General features: G+C 42.8%; 1 protein-coding gene across 5 annotated transcripts in view; it reads left to right on the top strand.

The window, feature by feature from the left end:
• Nucleotides 1-12,497, top strand: part of itgb4 (integrin, beta 4) — a 31,267-nt gene that overhangs the window by 16,934 nt on the left and 1,836 nt on the right. For 4 of the 5 annotated variants that reach the window (XM_044179377.1, XM_044179376.1, XM_044179375.1 and 1 more), the window contains 21 exons: nucleotides 66-260; nucleotides 384-487; nucleotides 576-634; nucleotides 811-834; nucleotides 948-1,096; nucleotides 1,248-1,427; nucleotides 1,608-1,756; nucleotides 2,062-2,269; nucleotides 2,379-2,696; nucleotides 2,895-3,058; nucleotides 3,170-3,350; nucleotides 4,177-4,314; nucleotides 4,406-4,588; nucleotides 4,678-4,806; nucleotides 7,808-7,975; nucleotides 8,070-8,219; nucleotides 8,654-8,788; nucleotides 10,237-10,386; nucleotides 11,323-11,511; nucleotides 11,645-11,800; nucleotides 11,939-12,103. In XM_044179377.1, coding sequence (XP_044035312.1) covers nucleotides 66-260; nucleotides 384-487; nucleotides 576-634; nucleotides 811-834; nucleotides 948-1,096; nucleotides 1,248-1,427; nucleotides 1,608-1,756; nucleotides 2,062-2,269; nucleotides 2,379-2,696; nucleotides 2,895-3,058; nucleotides 3,170-3,350; nucleotides 4,177-4,314; nucleotides 4,406-4,588; nucleotides 4,678-4,806; nucleotides 7,808-7,975; nucleotides 8,070-8,219; nucleotides 8,654-8,788; nucleotides 10,237-10,386; nucleotides 11,323-11,511; nucleotides 11,645-11,800; nucleotides 11,939-12,103 — 3,294 coding nt within the window. The remainder of the gene's footprint in view (nucleotides 1-65; nucleotides 261-383; nucleotides 488-575; nucleotides 635-810; nucleotides 835-947; nucleotides 1,097-1,247; nucleotides 1,428-1,607; nucleotides 1,757-2,061; nucleotides 2,270-2,378; nucleotides 2,697-2,894; nucleotides 3,059-3,169; nucleotides 3,351-4,176; nucleotides 4,315-4,405; nucleotides 4,589-4,677; nucleotides 4,807-7,807; nucleotides 7,976-8,069; nucleotides 8,220-8,653; nucleotides 8,789-10,236; nucleotides 10,387-11,322; nucleotides 11,512-11,644; nucleotides 11,801-11,938; nucleotides 12,104-12,497) is intronic. The other variant, XM_044179378.1, reaches the window with a different exon arrangement.

Raw genomic sequence — 12,497 nt, 5'->3', positions numbered from 1 at the left:
TTAATCCTCTATCCTCACCTGGAACCATGTTGACCATGAGTCACCTTATGTTGTGTTCTCTCCAGGTCGTATGGTTGGCTTCAAGGAAGAAGAGTATTTGCTCCGCCAGTCTCTGCTCACCTCAGACCATCTGGACACACCAATGGTGAGGACCGGCCCACCCAAAGGAACCGATGTGGTTCGCTGGAAGGTCACCGATAACGTACACCGAGGACCCAATCACCCCCAAGCTCTGATAAAGCCCAACCCTAAAGAGACCAGTGAGTGATCTAATGTTTCAGCAACAATAAACTGATCTACTGCATGTTAAGCTAAAGACGTTAGGGGCAAGGCTGATGTTGGAACTCTAACCTCCGTTTCATGGTTCCTCTTTCCCCTTGTAGTCCAGTTCCCGATCTCCCTCCGGCTAAACAGATTGTTTTCTGAGAACCTGTCTCGCCCTGAATCCAGAGACGCCGAACAGCTCCGCAAGGAAGTGGCCGATAACGTGAGTGTGTTTTTGTTTGTAGGGGGGCACATGTCTGAGTGTATGATTGATGACTGTATCACTGAGTACTGTATTTTCTTCCATCCAGCTAAATGAAGTGTACAAGCAGATTCCCGGGGCCCAGAAGGTGCAAAAGACCTCATTCAGGTAAGATGTGTTAAACTACATGTTTAGTTACATACAGTATGACAGACCTGTTTTTGCACTGCATGCAGATGACATAATTGTAAGATACGTTTTTCTTCATATTCTCATAATCAAAACAAAAATGGAAATGAAATGTCTGGTCTCTCACTCATTAATACCTGTTTTGGTTCTTGCAGATTGCAGAGAAATGCTGGAAAAAGGTAACATTCTGTTTGATACAATACAATACAATACAACACCAGAGTTTATTGTCTTTTGAAAGGACCCGACGTTCATGCATGTCTAACTTCTCTGCCCCTCCTGTGCTCTTCAGGCAGGACTACGCCATCATGGACACCGTCTTGTCTGCTCCTCGTTGCAGCTACCCTGATATTGTCAAAGTCACAGAGAAAAATGTCCAGTCTGGAAATGTCCATGACCTCAAAGTGGTGCCCGGCTACTACACTGTGGCCACAGACAGAGGTGTGTGTTAACTATTTATGTGTGAAATTAAAATTCTAATGTATAGCGTGTAGCAAAGTTAAGCTAATCACTTTCTGATCTCTACTGAGTGGCTTACATCTTTATCTGTCTTGCCATAAATGTTGTCGTCTTATCCGCTCTTCCTCTGCAGAGGCTGCGGGAGCCATAGAGTTCCAAGAAGGAGTGGAGACAGTAGACGTTCATGTGCCACTTTTTGTCAAGGATGAAGACGATGACAAGAAGCAGCTGCAGGTGGAGGCCATGGATGTGCCACTGGGCATTGCTGAGATTGGGAAACGTTTGGTCAACATCACCATCATCAAAGAGCATGGTGAGAAATCTCAGATTTCATAGATTTGCACTTGAAAATTTTTGCTTCGTATGTAAACCTTTTCAATCAAAGAAAATTAGACGATCAACTCGTCAGAGCTCCTGTGACCTGAACTAATAGGAAAGTGAATGATCTTCACTATGGATTGCTCTAATGGATTCTCCCATTCCTCTTCCCCAGCCACCAGTGTCTTCTCGTTCCTCCAGCCGGCCTACACCTACAGCAGGCAGGACGGGTTGGCCAACATCCCAATCAGCAGAGAGATCATAGAAGATGGACGCACACAGGTCACCTACCGCACACGGGACCTCACAGCCAAGGATAAGAAGGTGAGCTGATGGCAGTGTACTGATGCACTTCCCTAAATTTAGCTTGGCATCCTATCCTTATATGTACAAAAACATTTGGGGTTTTTACCTACAGTTGATGTGGATTATGTTATTACTTTTACCACAGCTGATTAAAAGAAGAAATACATTTTGTCATGGTCATTTCTACCCTGACTGAAATGGCTTTGGCATTTACTCAAGTGAAAGGGCCTTCACAAGCTGTACCCAGTTTGTAACATATAGTAGATGAGATACAGGTCTGCAGCAGGGCTGTTTTCCTAATCTGTTTTTCCTATGTATTTTAGGACTATGTGACAGTGGAAGGAGACCTGACCTATGGTCCTGGTGAGACCCAGAAAATAGTGCCTGTTCGTCTGCTGGAGCTGGGTGAGAAAGATGGCCTCCTGGAAGACAAACAGGTCAAGCAGTTTGTCATGGATCTCAGTAACCCACGGCAGGGCGCCAAGCTGGGACGCTACCCGAGAACTACTGTCACCATTACAGACCAACCAGGTGAAAGGACGCAAGAGTCTTTACATCAGTGTGTCTTACCCTTGCTCCCAGCCAAAGCACTGATTGCTAAGGTTTCTTCTCTTCCTTGCCATTGTCTTATTTTATCCAGAGCCCAGTGCGATAATGTTCAAAAAGGGCACCCAGAACTTCACCACATCTCAACCAACCTATACCATCCCTGTGGTCCGCACTCGCAACCAGGACAGCCCCGCCACAGTGAAATGGCGCACCAAGAAGGCCCAGCGCTTTGAGCTATCCGGCCCACTAAAGTTTGGTCCTGGAGAGACAGAGAAGAACATAGTGATCGACCCGAAGGCCCACCCTGGCCCAATCCAGCCAGAGACCTTCCAACTGGAGCTGTATGACCCAAGTAGCAATGCTTCTATTGGAGAGAAGAAGACCACCCTTGTCAATGTCACTGACGAAGGTAAGACACAATCGGGAGACTGTCATTTGTCATTTCAAAAAGAACTAAAGAGAATATAAAATGGCATTTGTAGAGTTTCCGTTTTGATGTTTCAGATTTTATATGATGGGAGAAGAGATCATTCTAAAACAGAGATACTGTATCTGGTAAATGGGTGTTTCATTCTCTAACTTCCTCCACTTCCTGCTGTTCCCAAAGCCCCAGAGATTGATCTGAAGCAGCAGAAGAGCTACGTAAACCAGAAAGCGTGCTCCCCTGGTGGTCACGTTCTCTCCCCAGCAAACCCTAAGGCCAAAGCAACTGGACCCAGAAGCATCCACCTCAACTGGGACCCACCGCCTGGTAACCCCCTGGGGTACAAGGTACATCAAATCTACATGTTGAGAAGCTTCAACTTGAGTTAATACCCATCATTCACAACAAGGCACTGTATTTCTCAAATGCTGTATCTTTTGTTTCCTTGTGTGTTTTAGGTAAAGTATTGGATCTATGGCGACCCAGAGAAAGATGCCCAGGTCTTAGATGTGAAGACTCCTCAAGCGGAGTTGACCAACCTGTACCCCTATTGTGACTATGAGATGCGAGTGTGCGGCTACAATGCAATGGGAGATGGCTATGATACAGACAAGGTCACCTGTCAAACACTGGAGGATGGTAATTACTGAGAATTCATACGCTTTTTGTGTGGGTTGCACCAGCTATTCTTAAATCCATCACTAAGTTTGTATGTAAAGTTATTTCTAAAGTTTTAACAACAAGCTAGTTTCAAACTAGTTATTTACTAAACCAGCTACAGTAGGAAAGCCTTGTCTCTTGGTAATGTCTAAAGTAGTTACTAGGAAACGTGTGTAGTGCTGACCATGTAGACATGAAGTCACTGTAGCATTACAAGCAGTAGCATAACTTTCAGAAATTACAGTTTTAGGGGGCAAATGTTATATTAAAGTGAACTGCCAATCCTTTGTAAATGTAGGTATGGCTTGTTTTATTTCTATATGCATACATGGAGAAATATGCGTTTCAGAATCAGTAGTATTATTACAGTTTAGAACGAGTGGGAAATATCCAATTATGCTAACTTAGCTAATGTTATTCAGTCATTTAGTCAAAAGTTATTAGCATAACATTTTGTAATTTGAGGTATGTTGTGTTATTTTTGTGAAATGTAATTTGAAAACCTCCCAGTTTACCTCATTAAACAGCATTTTATCAAGTCCCAGGTAAAATGTGTCAACCCTATTCCATATGACCTCTTTTACTCCCCACTCTAAACAGGTAGGTCACATATTAGCAAGCTAACTTTAGTTTTGTCAGTTAACTCAATTAGCTACACAACTGTTACACCTGGCAGTTACTCTGTGTCAGTAGTATATAGTAACAACTACACTCTACATAAGAACTAGTTTGTGTGGTAGTAAACACGTGTCATAACTGTGCGAAGTTTGAACTTATAAACGGTTCCTGTTCTGTTTGTCTTCAGTGCCTGGTGAACCTGGACGACTGGCCTTTAATGTCATCAGTCCAACTGTCACTCAGATCAGCTGGGCAGAGCCTGCTGAGACCAATGGCATCATTACGGCTTATGAGGTCATCTACACACCCATTGATGATGAACAGAGTAAGAGACTGAGTCGCACCTAAAAAAAGGAAATACTGTACAAATGTCTGCATTATGTAATTTTCATCATTTCCCAATGCTTTTCTCACAGAGCCAGTGGGCACCGCTAAGAAAGTAAAGATTGACAACCCCAAGAAGCGAATGCTGTTGATCGAGAACCTCCAGAATGCCCAGACTTACCAGTACAAGGTCCGGGCCAAGAACAGCGTGGGCTGGGGCCCCTTCCGAGATGCCACCATCAACCTGGCATCACAGCCTGCCAGACCTATGTCCAGTAAGTCAGGGGCAAACACACCTTCAGAACACTTAGTCAATCTGTATTTCCCTGAGAAGAGATTTATTTCTCTCTCTTTCTGTCCCTAGTTCCCATCATTCCAGATATCCCTATTGTGGATGCAGAGGCAGGAGACGAGTATGACAGCTACCTGATGTACAGCAATGAGGTGCTGAAGTCCCCCACAGGCTCCAAGACACCCAGCGTCTCTGGTGATGGTGGGTACCCACAGCCAAAACCACAAGCTACTTACAGTGTAAACACATTGTGCAAGTGCTCTTTTCTGATGCTTTTTGGGCTCTGGAAAGATGCATGTGACTGCCAGACCTCCAGAGTGTGAGCTATCACTGTAATATGGATCCAATTATTTCAGTCCACATTCTCAGTGCTCCCAGGCATCTTGCTTTGTTCTTTTAGCCAAAGTGTTTATGCAGTGCTGTGGAGAGGGAATAGACAACACTGAACTGCCTGAATCTCTCAGGATAAGAAGGCCTCTTTCTATTTTTTTCTGGCTCTTTTTCATTTTTCATTTTTTCTGTGTGACATTAATATTCTTCCTCATTTTACAAGAGTGACATTAAGGAAGAGCTGTAAGAGTTGTGAAGCTCAGGGATGGTATCATTCTCATGGCTCTGCCTTTTTTTTCAATCCCTTCTATCTGGTGGGCATTTTTCCTGCAGACAACGCCCCAGCCAGGCAGAAACAAAATCTGCTTCCAATGCATCCCCATATATCTGCAAAAAGTGCTTTACGATCACAAACCTCAACTCATTAAATCTGCTGTCACTCTCCTGCTTTCCGTAGCCGTTTTTGTGCTGTTAGTCAGCTTTCTCTGGAAGTTAATCCTGATGTTGCTCCTCGCCTCCAAGACAATTTGGACTTCTGTGACATAATCCAATATATTTATATTTATATATGTAATCCCATTTATGTGATTAATAGCTTTTTTGTAATGTATAGTAAAACCAACCGTTGATACTTCATCGCTACAAATCTATCCTTGGCCTGCTTGCTTCTCCCTTATGACGCCAAATACAAGGCTGGAAATATGTCAAGTTGGTGGGGTCCAACCTGGATCTCCGTAAGGTGTCGTGGAAAAAGCGAGTGGACATCATCCCCAGTCGGCTGAGCACAGACACAGAGACGAGCTCAGATGAGGCCCCCCAACCCAGCTACGCCCAAACACCCCTGCCAGGTGAAGACCACTCCATCAGACCCACAGATAGACAGACAGCTAGCATGCCCGCTATTATGCACGGCCAGTCAGGTGCGCGGCAAGGCAACCAACGTTTCTCTCTGCCTTCGTGATTTGATCCTGTCAGAAATAGCAACATTTGTCTAATCATTCAAATTCGGGCTTCAGTCCTTGTCCCCTTGCCCCTAGTTGGCACCTATCCCATCTATCCTCCCACCACCTGCCCAGAGAGGATCACTGGCATCAACTGCCCCACCTCCAGTTGATGATCGGGGGCAGGCTTTTCCAGGTGCCTGTCTCTGTCTGTCCTCTCTCCATCCCACTGGGGAGGTAGTGATCTGGAGGTAGCTTGTCTGGTGTGTGTAAAGGCTTAGTTACTGTGCGGCTGTATGGAAATAATGGCTTCTTAATTAAATACAGTCTCATCTCTGCAGGGCAGTTTCAATGATGACACCTTTCCTTGCAGCTGTTAATTGTTTTTTCTTGCAGCTATATTTGTTTTTATCTTCTGATGTGCCTTTTTAGATGCAAAGCACCTCATGAAACTGGTTTGTAAAAACTTCCTTATTCACATTTAGCAGGCTGCAGATTCTCCACAAGGTGAGCTGTTCAGCCAGTATTACACCAGTTTTCAACATGCCAAAGTAATAGCAGCAACAGTTTAGACATGTCGCCACCTACAGGCAAAGAAAGTTAAAACTACTGCAACATTATCACTTGTGTGCCACCTGCAGGAAATGATTGTGGCATTTTTAGCCACTAGTGGCGTGGCTCAAGGGATGGCAATGTCAGTCTGTGGGTTGGTAAACCACTTTTGTGCAGACTGAAAAATCTCAAAATCTATGGATTGCCATGAAATTTTGGACAGAAAGTTGTGGTCTCCAGGGAATGAATCCTAATGGCTTTGGCGATCCCCTGACTTTTCCTATAGCGCATCATTGAGGTTAACATTTTTGTTTTTTAGTGAAATGTCTCAACAACTATTAGATGGATTGCAATTGAATTCGGTATAGATATCCATGACACCTAGTGGGCAAATCCTAATTACTTTGGTTATCTCCTGACTTTTCATCTAGCGCCACCACAAGGTCAAACTTATCCAGTGAAATATCTCAACATCTAATAGATTGATTGGCACAAAATTTTGTAGACAAATTCAAGTAATAAGGATTACATATTAATCCTTATGACTTTAGTAAAATGTCAACAGCAAATATTGGATGACTTGCCATTACATGTGGTACAGCCTGAGCTGCACTTTGTGTTCAGTGCTATTGAGGACATTTTAGCTTACCAACATGCTAATATCATGAACATGGGAAACATTATACCCACTCAGTATCAGTGTGTTTTCATTGTCATTGTGACCATGTTAGCATTCAGTTAGAGCTGCTATCGTGGCTGTAGACTCTTAGTCTTGTTTTATTTTTTTATAGTTGCTGTTTGTGTGTTTTTTAGATGTTACATTTATTTAAGTGTTAGCTAAAATAAAACCAATACAAAAATAATACTCAAATAAAAAATATTTTTCTTGTAGCTGTAAAACACCAAATGGCTTTTGATGATTTGTAAATGAATTTACATTTCCTTTCTAAACATCTATGACCCACTAGAATTGAGTCTAACGTTTTAATAATCTGGAGAAATCGTCACGATTCTACTAAAACAACAGATAAGTTGAGCAGCAACTACATAAATAAAAACATTGACTTGTAGCAGTCATTGCCTGCAGGTGGCACAATTGACAAAATTCCAGAAGCTATTACTTTCCTTGCCAGTAGATGGTGCAAATTTGCCAGTCCAAACTGATGTTGCAGTTTCTGTAACCTGTAAGTGGTAGGACTGGAGCTACAGGTCTGAAACTGCTGGTGCTTCCTCTATAAATTGGCTGAGCCTGGTTTCGGGTGCTTGACATCAGTGGCACTGTGTTGTTCCAATCAATGTCAGAATGCTTGAATGCTAACTACTACATTTTCTATGATCTGTCTGTTGACAATTTTGGCTCCTATTGTGGTGTTTCATAGATTACACGATGAATGGGAAGTGGGACCAGAACTTCCTTTTCCCAGGGGGCTCAGTGACACGCAACTTGTCAGCATCGTCCTCTCCTATGTCCACTCTGAGCTCAAACTACAGAGGGGCAGGCGGCTCCTTTACAACAGAAACAACCACCACCTACATGTCCGGACCAGGTAAGATGGACACCAGTAATTGCATCGAGGAAAATTTAGACAAAACATTAAGGTATTATTTGTCTTTATCCTTTATCTTTCTCTCTTCTTGTAGGAGGCTCCCGTAGACAGGACATGATCGGAGGAGGAGTACACACATCGGAAGTCATCATGAGGAAGCGCTCAGAGAACAGGGGTTACACAGATGAAAACATCCGGGACTCTATTGTCATGGGAGATGTGTCAAGCAAGTTCCCAGATCTAGGTAAGCTTTAGACCTCGGCAGTGGTTTGAATTTATTCCAAAGTAAATGTAAAAGGAATTAGCTTTGTCTTTCTGTCTTTTACTTTGGAGTGCAATATTTGAGATGCCTCGGCAGGTAAACTGTGCAAACGCATGAGGCCGATGGCTTGGACATCTGTTAGCAGGGTTGGGGCTGTTGGCTGCACAGCAGGCTTATTCACACTGACTTTGCAGGAGCTATGCTGACTATCGCTGTTTCTCCCTCCCTCCTCCCCTCCCTCCCTCCCTCCCCTTGTCTCAACTTTGCTCTATTTGTTTTATTTTACCTCTTTTTTACTTCACTCCCTACCTGCCCACCTCCCCCTCCTACTGTGCTATTTCCATCGTTTTCTGTACCTCTCCTCATTACCATCCCTTCGTCCTCCTCCTTTGCCCCCCTGCTCAATGCGCCATCAGGTGGGTTCGGCTACACTGGGATGCAGAGCAGCTCTCAGAGCCAGTTCAGCTACGGCCTGTCTCAGGGTTCGAGGGCCAGGACCCAGTCTTCAGACGTCAATGAAGCCCTATATAATCTGGATAGGGTGCTCCAGGGTAAGTCTGCGGCATACAAGCATGAAGCACTGGATGTGTTTGCTGGGTGTGAAGCATAATGCACCTCTCTTCAATCATCTTTATTCCTGCCTCTGTGTTTGTCTCATACCTCGTCTCCCTCTCTGATCTCCTCTTTAAAGATCTCACCTGTTGTTTTATGTGTTTTAGCCACCACAAGTCACTTATATGTTACAATACTTGCAACCATTTTTCAGACCATACCATATGTTTTTAGTTGATGTTCTGCTTTTTAAATAACCATCCATTTTCATTCATTTCTGTATGCTATGAAAAAAGTATGATTGATGCTGATGATTTTGATTAAAGTTATGTTAATGTCATATGATAATTCAGAGGTGGCATGGACTGTTTAGAAAACCTCTTGTTTTTATACTCAAGTATGCTGCGACATCAGACATTTGAGAGTAGGCTAATGAAAAGCAATGCATTCACATGCTATGTTGTCAACAAATTGAACACAGAACAGTAAGCAAACATGGTCGTTGTCCAAAAGGATTATGTTTGGTATTTCTTAAAACTGCACTGACTGTTTTTATATTAACAATGGATCAAACGACTGTGTAATGTAAAAGGGGTCGCTTGTCATGACGAACACAGAAAATTATTAGCAAACTCTTTAAAACGCTCTACAAAGCTTTTTAGCATCTTTCAGCTCAGTGTTTTGGTTTTCTAGCCCACAACGTAAGTGACAAACAGGTGACAAAGTTATCAACTAGCTGGTGAACATAGTGGAGCATTTAGCAGCTAAAGATCTCAGATATTTGTGCAGGAGTTGGTAGAGACCAAAACAAAGCTAAAAGGAGAGTTAATATTGGACTTACATTCGCCAGGTGGCCAGAAACACGACTCCAAATGAATGCTAAAATAGCTCCATATCTGCTGGATGTGTAAACTGTTTGCTAACCTGTTTGTCATGACAACTTTAGAAGGTGATAAAGGTGATATGGTGTCAAAGGTGTACAGCTTGTTCTGCTGCTCCTAAGTGGCCAAAGTTAATGCAGCTTTATAGTTTTTAAAATTAAGAGCATCCTTGAGCACATTGACAAGAAGAGTTTTCAAATCAGTCTCTACTAACTGCTACATTATGAACCAATGATAATGTAACTAACAAGAAAATAAAGATGTTCAATGTGAGGAATAACCACATTGAAACATGTTTCCGCAAGGAAAATAATGGAAATAAATGGCTGTCTGGATAAAAGGGTAACAATCAAAAACTGGATAAAAAAAAATCTTCTAAAAAATCTAAAAAAAAAAAATATGTCAGAAGTATTGCAAAGTTTTTTGTACGCAATTTGTGTTAATAGGTTCAATCTATACGGCTTTTTCACCCTTTACACTCTGAGTCTAAACAGAGATCGACCACATATTTACAGTGATCATATCCAACAGTATTCTAACTCTTGTTTCTCTGTGTCACCCATCAGATGCACGACTTTCTCCGGGTGTTCCAGACACCCCCAGCAGACTGGTGTTTTCTGCTCTGGGTCCCACTGCTCTCAAAGTCAGCTGGCAGGAGCCCCACTGTGAGAAAGACATCCTGGGCTACTCTGTTCTCTACCAGCTGCTCAATGGAGGTAATTAACCCTGCAAGGACCATTTACTGCTTGTTGCATGGGTAACACTTTACAATAAGGTACACAAGATTTAGAGTATACTAGGGAACTAATGAGGAACGATAATGATGAATTACTAGAGAACAGACTCGTTACAAAACAGTTACTTAGTAACCACCAGTATGATGCTCCACATTACTTGAGGGGACACAAAAACAGTAAGTAATCATAAGATAATGATGACGTAATGAGGGTGTTGAAGAAAGGTTGTAGTGAAGAGGTGGTCCTTAATAAAGAATAACTCGAAGAGCTTCAGTTGTCCTTACATGAATATATGGATTTATTACAAACACAGATCTGTTAACAGAGAAGCACTGGAGCAGCATATACACATGGGCATCGGCACCACAACATTAGTTTACACACAACAAGGTAACATTCTTATAGCAGAACGGTGGGCGGCGGTTTACAAGTTACATCATTTAGCATAAATCATGTAGCGAAAGAGGAGACAAAGAATGAGACTGTCTTCATAGTTATCAGTATCAGCAGCTGAGAGCCTCCTCCTTATCTTATGGTCAGAACATCTGGTGCAGTCTGACCTTAAACAACATAATCACAGGGTCTGAGGCCTTCTTTGTAAAACCATATGCTAGTCATAGTGTCATAAATTCCACTAGTAGTATGATGCTCCACTTTACTTTAGGGGACACAAAAACAGTAACTAATGTTGAAGTAATTAGTAATAAATGAGTCGTTACTAGTTTTGTGCCATGTAAAGTGTTACCGTTGCATGATACTAAACACCAGTGTATTTTTACAATGCTGTAGCTTCCATTGGGGAATAGTAGTCCAAATCCCATTCAGACAGTTTTCTGCATGCTACACATTCACTGATTTTTATATATCATGTTTGAGAATTTATTGCTGATGCTAAACCTGTCTCCTCTCCTGTAGGTGAGGTGAAGCGTATTAATGTGACAAACCCAGCAGAGAACTCTGTGATCATCCAGGACCTGCTGCCCAACCACTCCTACCTATTTAAGGTGAAGGCTCAGAGCCAGGAGGGATGGGGTCCAGAGAGAGAGGGAGTCATCACCATCGAGTCTGCTGTCGACCCCAAGAGTCCCCTCAGCCCCATGCCAGGTTCTGATTCTGTTGATTTTGTTGTCACAACTTCTTGGATTAACCCACAGACACAATGACTGTTTTTTATGCAGCTACCAGAAGTACAATGTCTCTCTTCTTATTCTGTTGTCTGTTTCATCTTTCACTGAAGGCTCGCCATTTACTCTGAGCACTCCCAGTGCCCCGGGCCCTCTGGTCTTCACTGCTCTGAGCCCTGATTCCCTGCAGCTCAGCTGGGAGAAGCCTCGTAAACCCAACGGAGACATCCTGGGCTATATAGTCACCTGTGAACAGCTGCATGGTGGAGGTGGGGCTTACACACATATATATATTTTAAATATACGTTTATATAGTTGGTTTGTGCATTTTCTAGGTTCCCATAAGCCTGTTAGTCTTTGGTGTGAAAGTTTGCTATTTTCTGACCTCTGTTTCTTGTTTCCTCCAGGAGACATGCGCTCCTTCCAGGTGAACGGTGACAGTGCTGAGACCAGTCTGACCGTCCCAAACCTGACTGAGAACGTTCCCTACAAGTTTAAAGTTCAGGCTCGTACCACACAGGGCTTCGGTCCTGAGAGGGAGGGAATCATCACCATTGAGTCTCAGGATGGAAGTAAGATGAATCCTACTGACAAAGCTTTTGATATGAATGAAACTAAAAACTCCCACTAGTGGCTGCTAGAGACTGAAATGTTCATTACACCTCACAATATGACAGTGGGGATGAACAAAAACCATGAATATTTGCTGCAAGTTTCATGGAAATCAGGCCTTTAGATTTTAACATGTGTGAAAAACACTGACAATTTGAACTGAGGATGGTACCTAACGGTTAAGGGGGTCACCAAAAATCTTAAGATGTTGTAGAAATTAGGCTAGTATTTTTTGTGATAACTTAGTGACCTCTCAGTCAAGGAGAAATTTTGACCGTGGCACTTTGAAAGGTCAGGTCGCCAAAATCATTAGAAATGATCCTCTGTGTACTATGAATGTCCAAACCAAAATTG

This window comes from Siniperca chuatsi, linkage group LG20 (assembly GCF_020085105.1).
Source record: "Siniperca chuatsi isolate FFG_IHB_CAS linkage group LG20, ASM2008510v1, whole genome shotgun sequence".
In the NCBI taxonomy this organism is placed as follows: domain Eukaryota; kingdom Metazoa; phylum Chordata; class Actinopteri; order Centrarchiformes; family Sinipercidae; genus Siniperca; species Siniperca chuatsi.
This window is presented reverse-complemented; position numbering and strand designations above follow the sequence as displayed.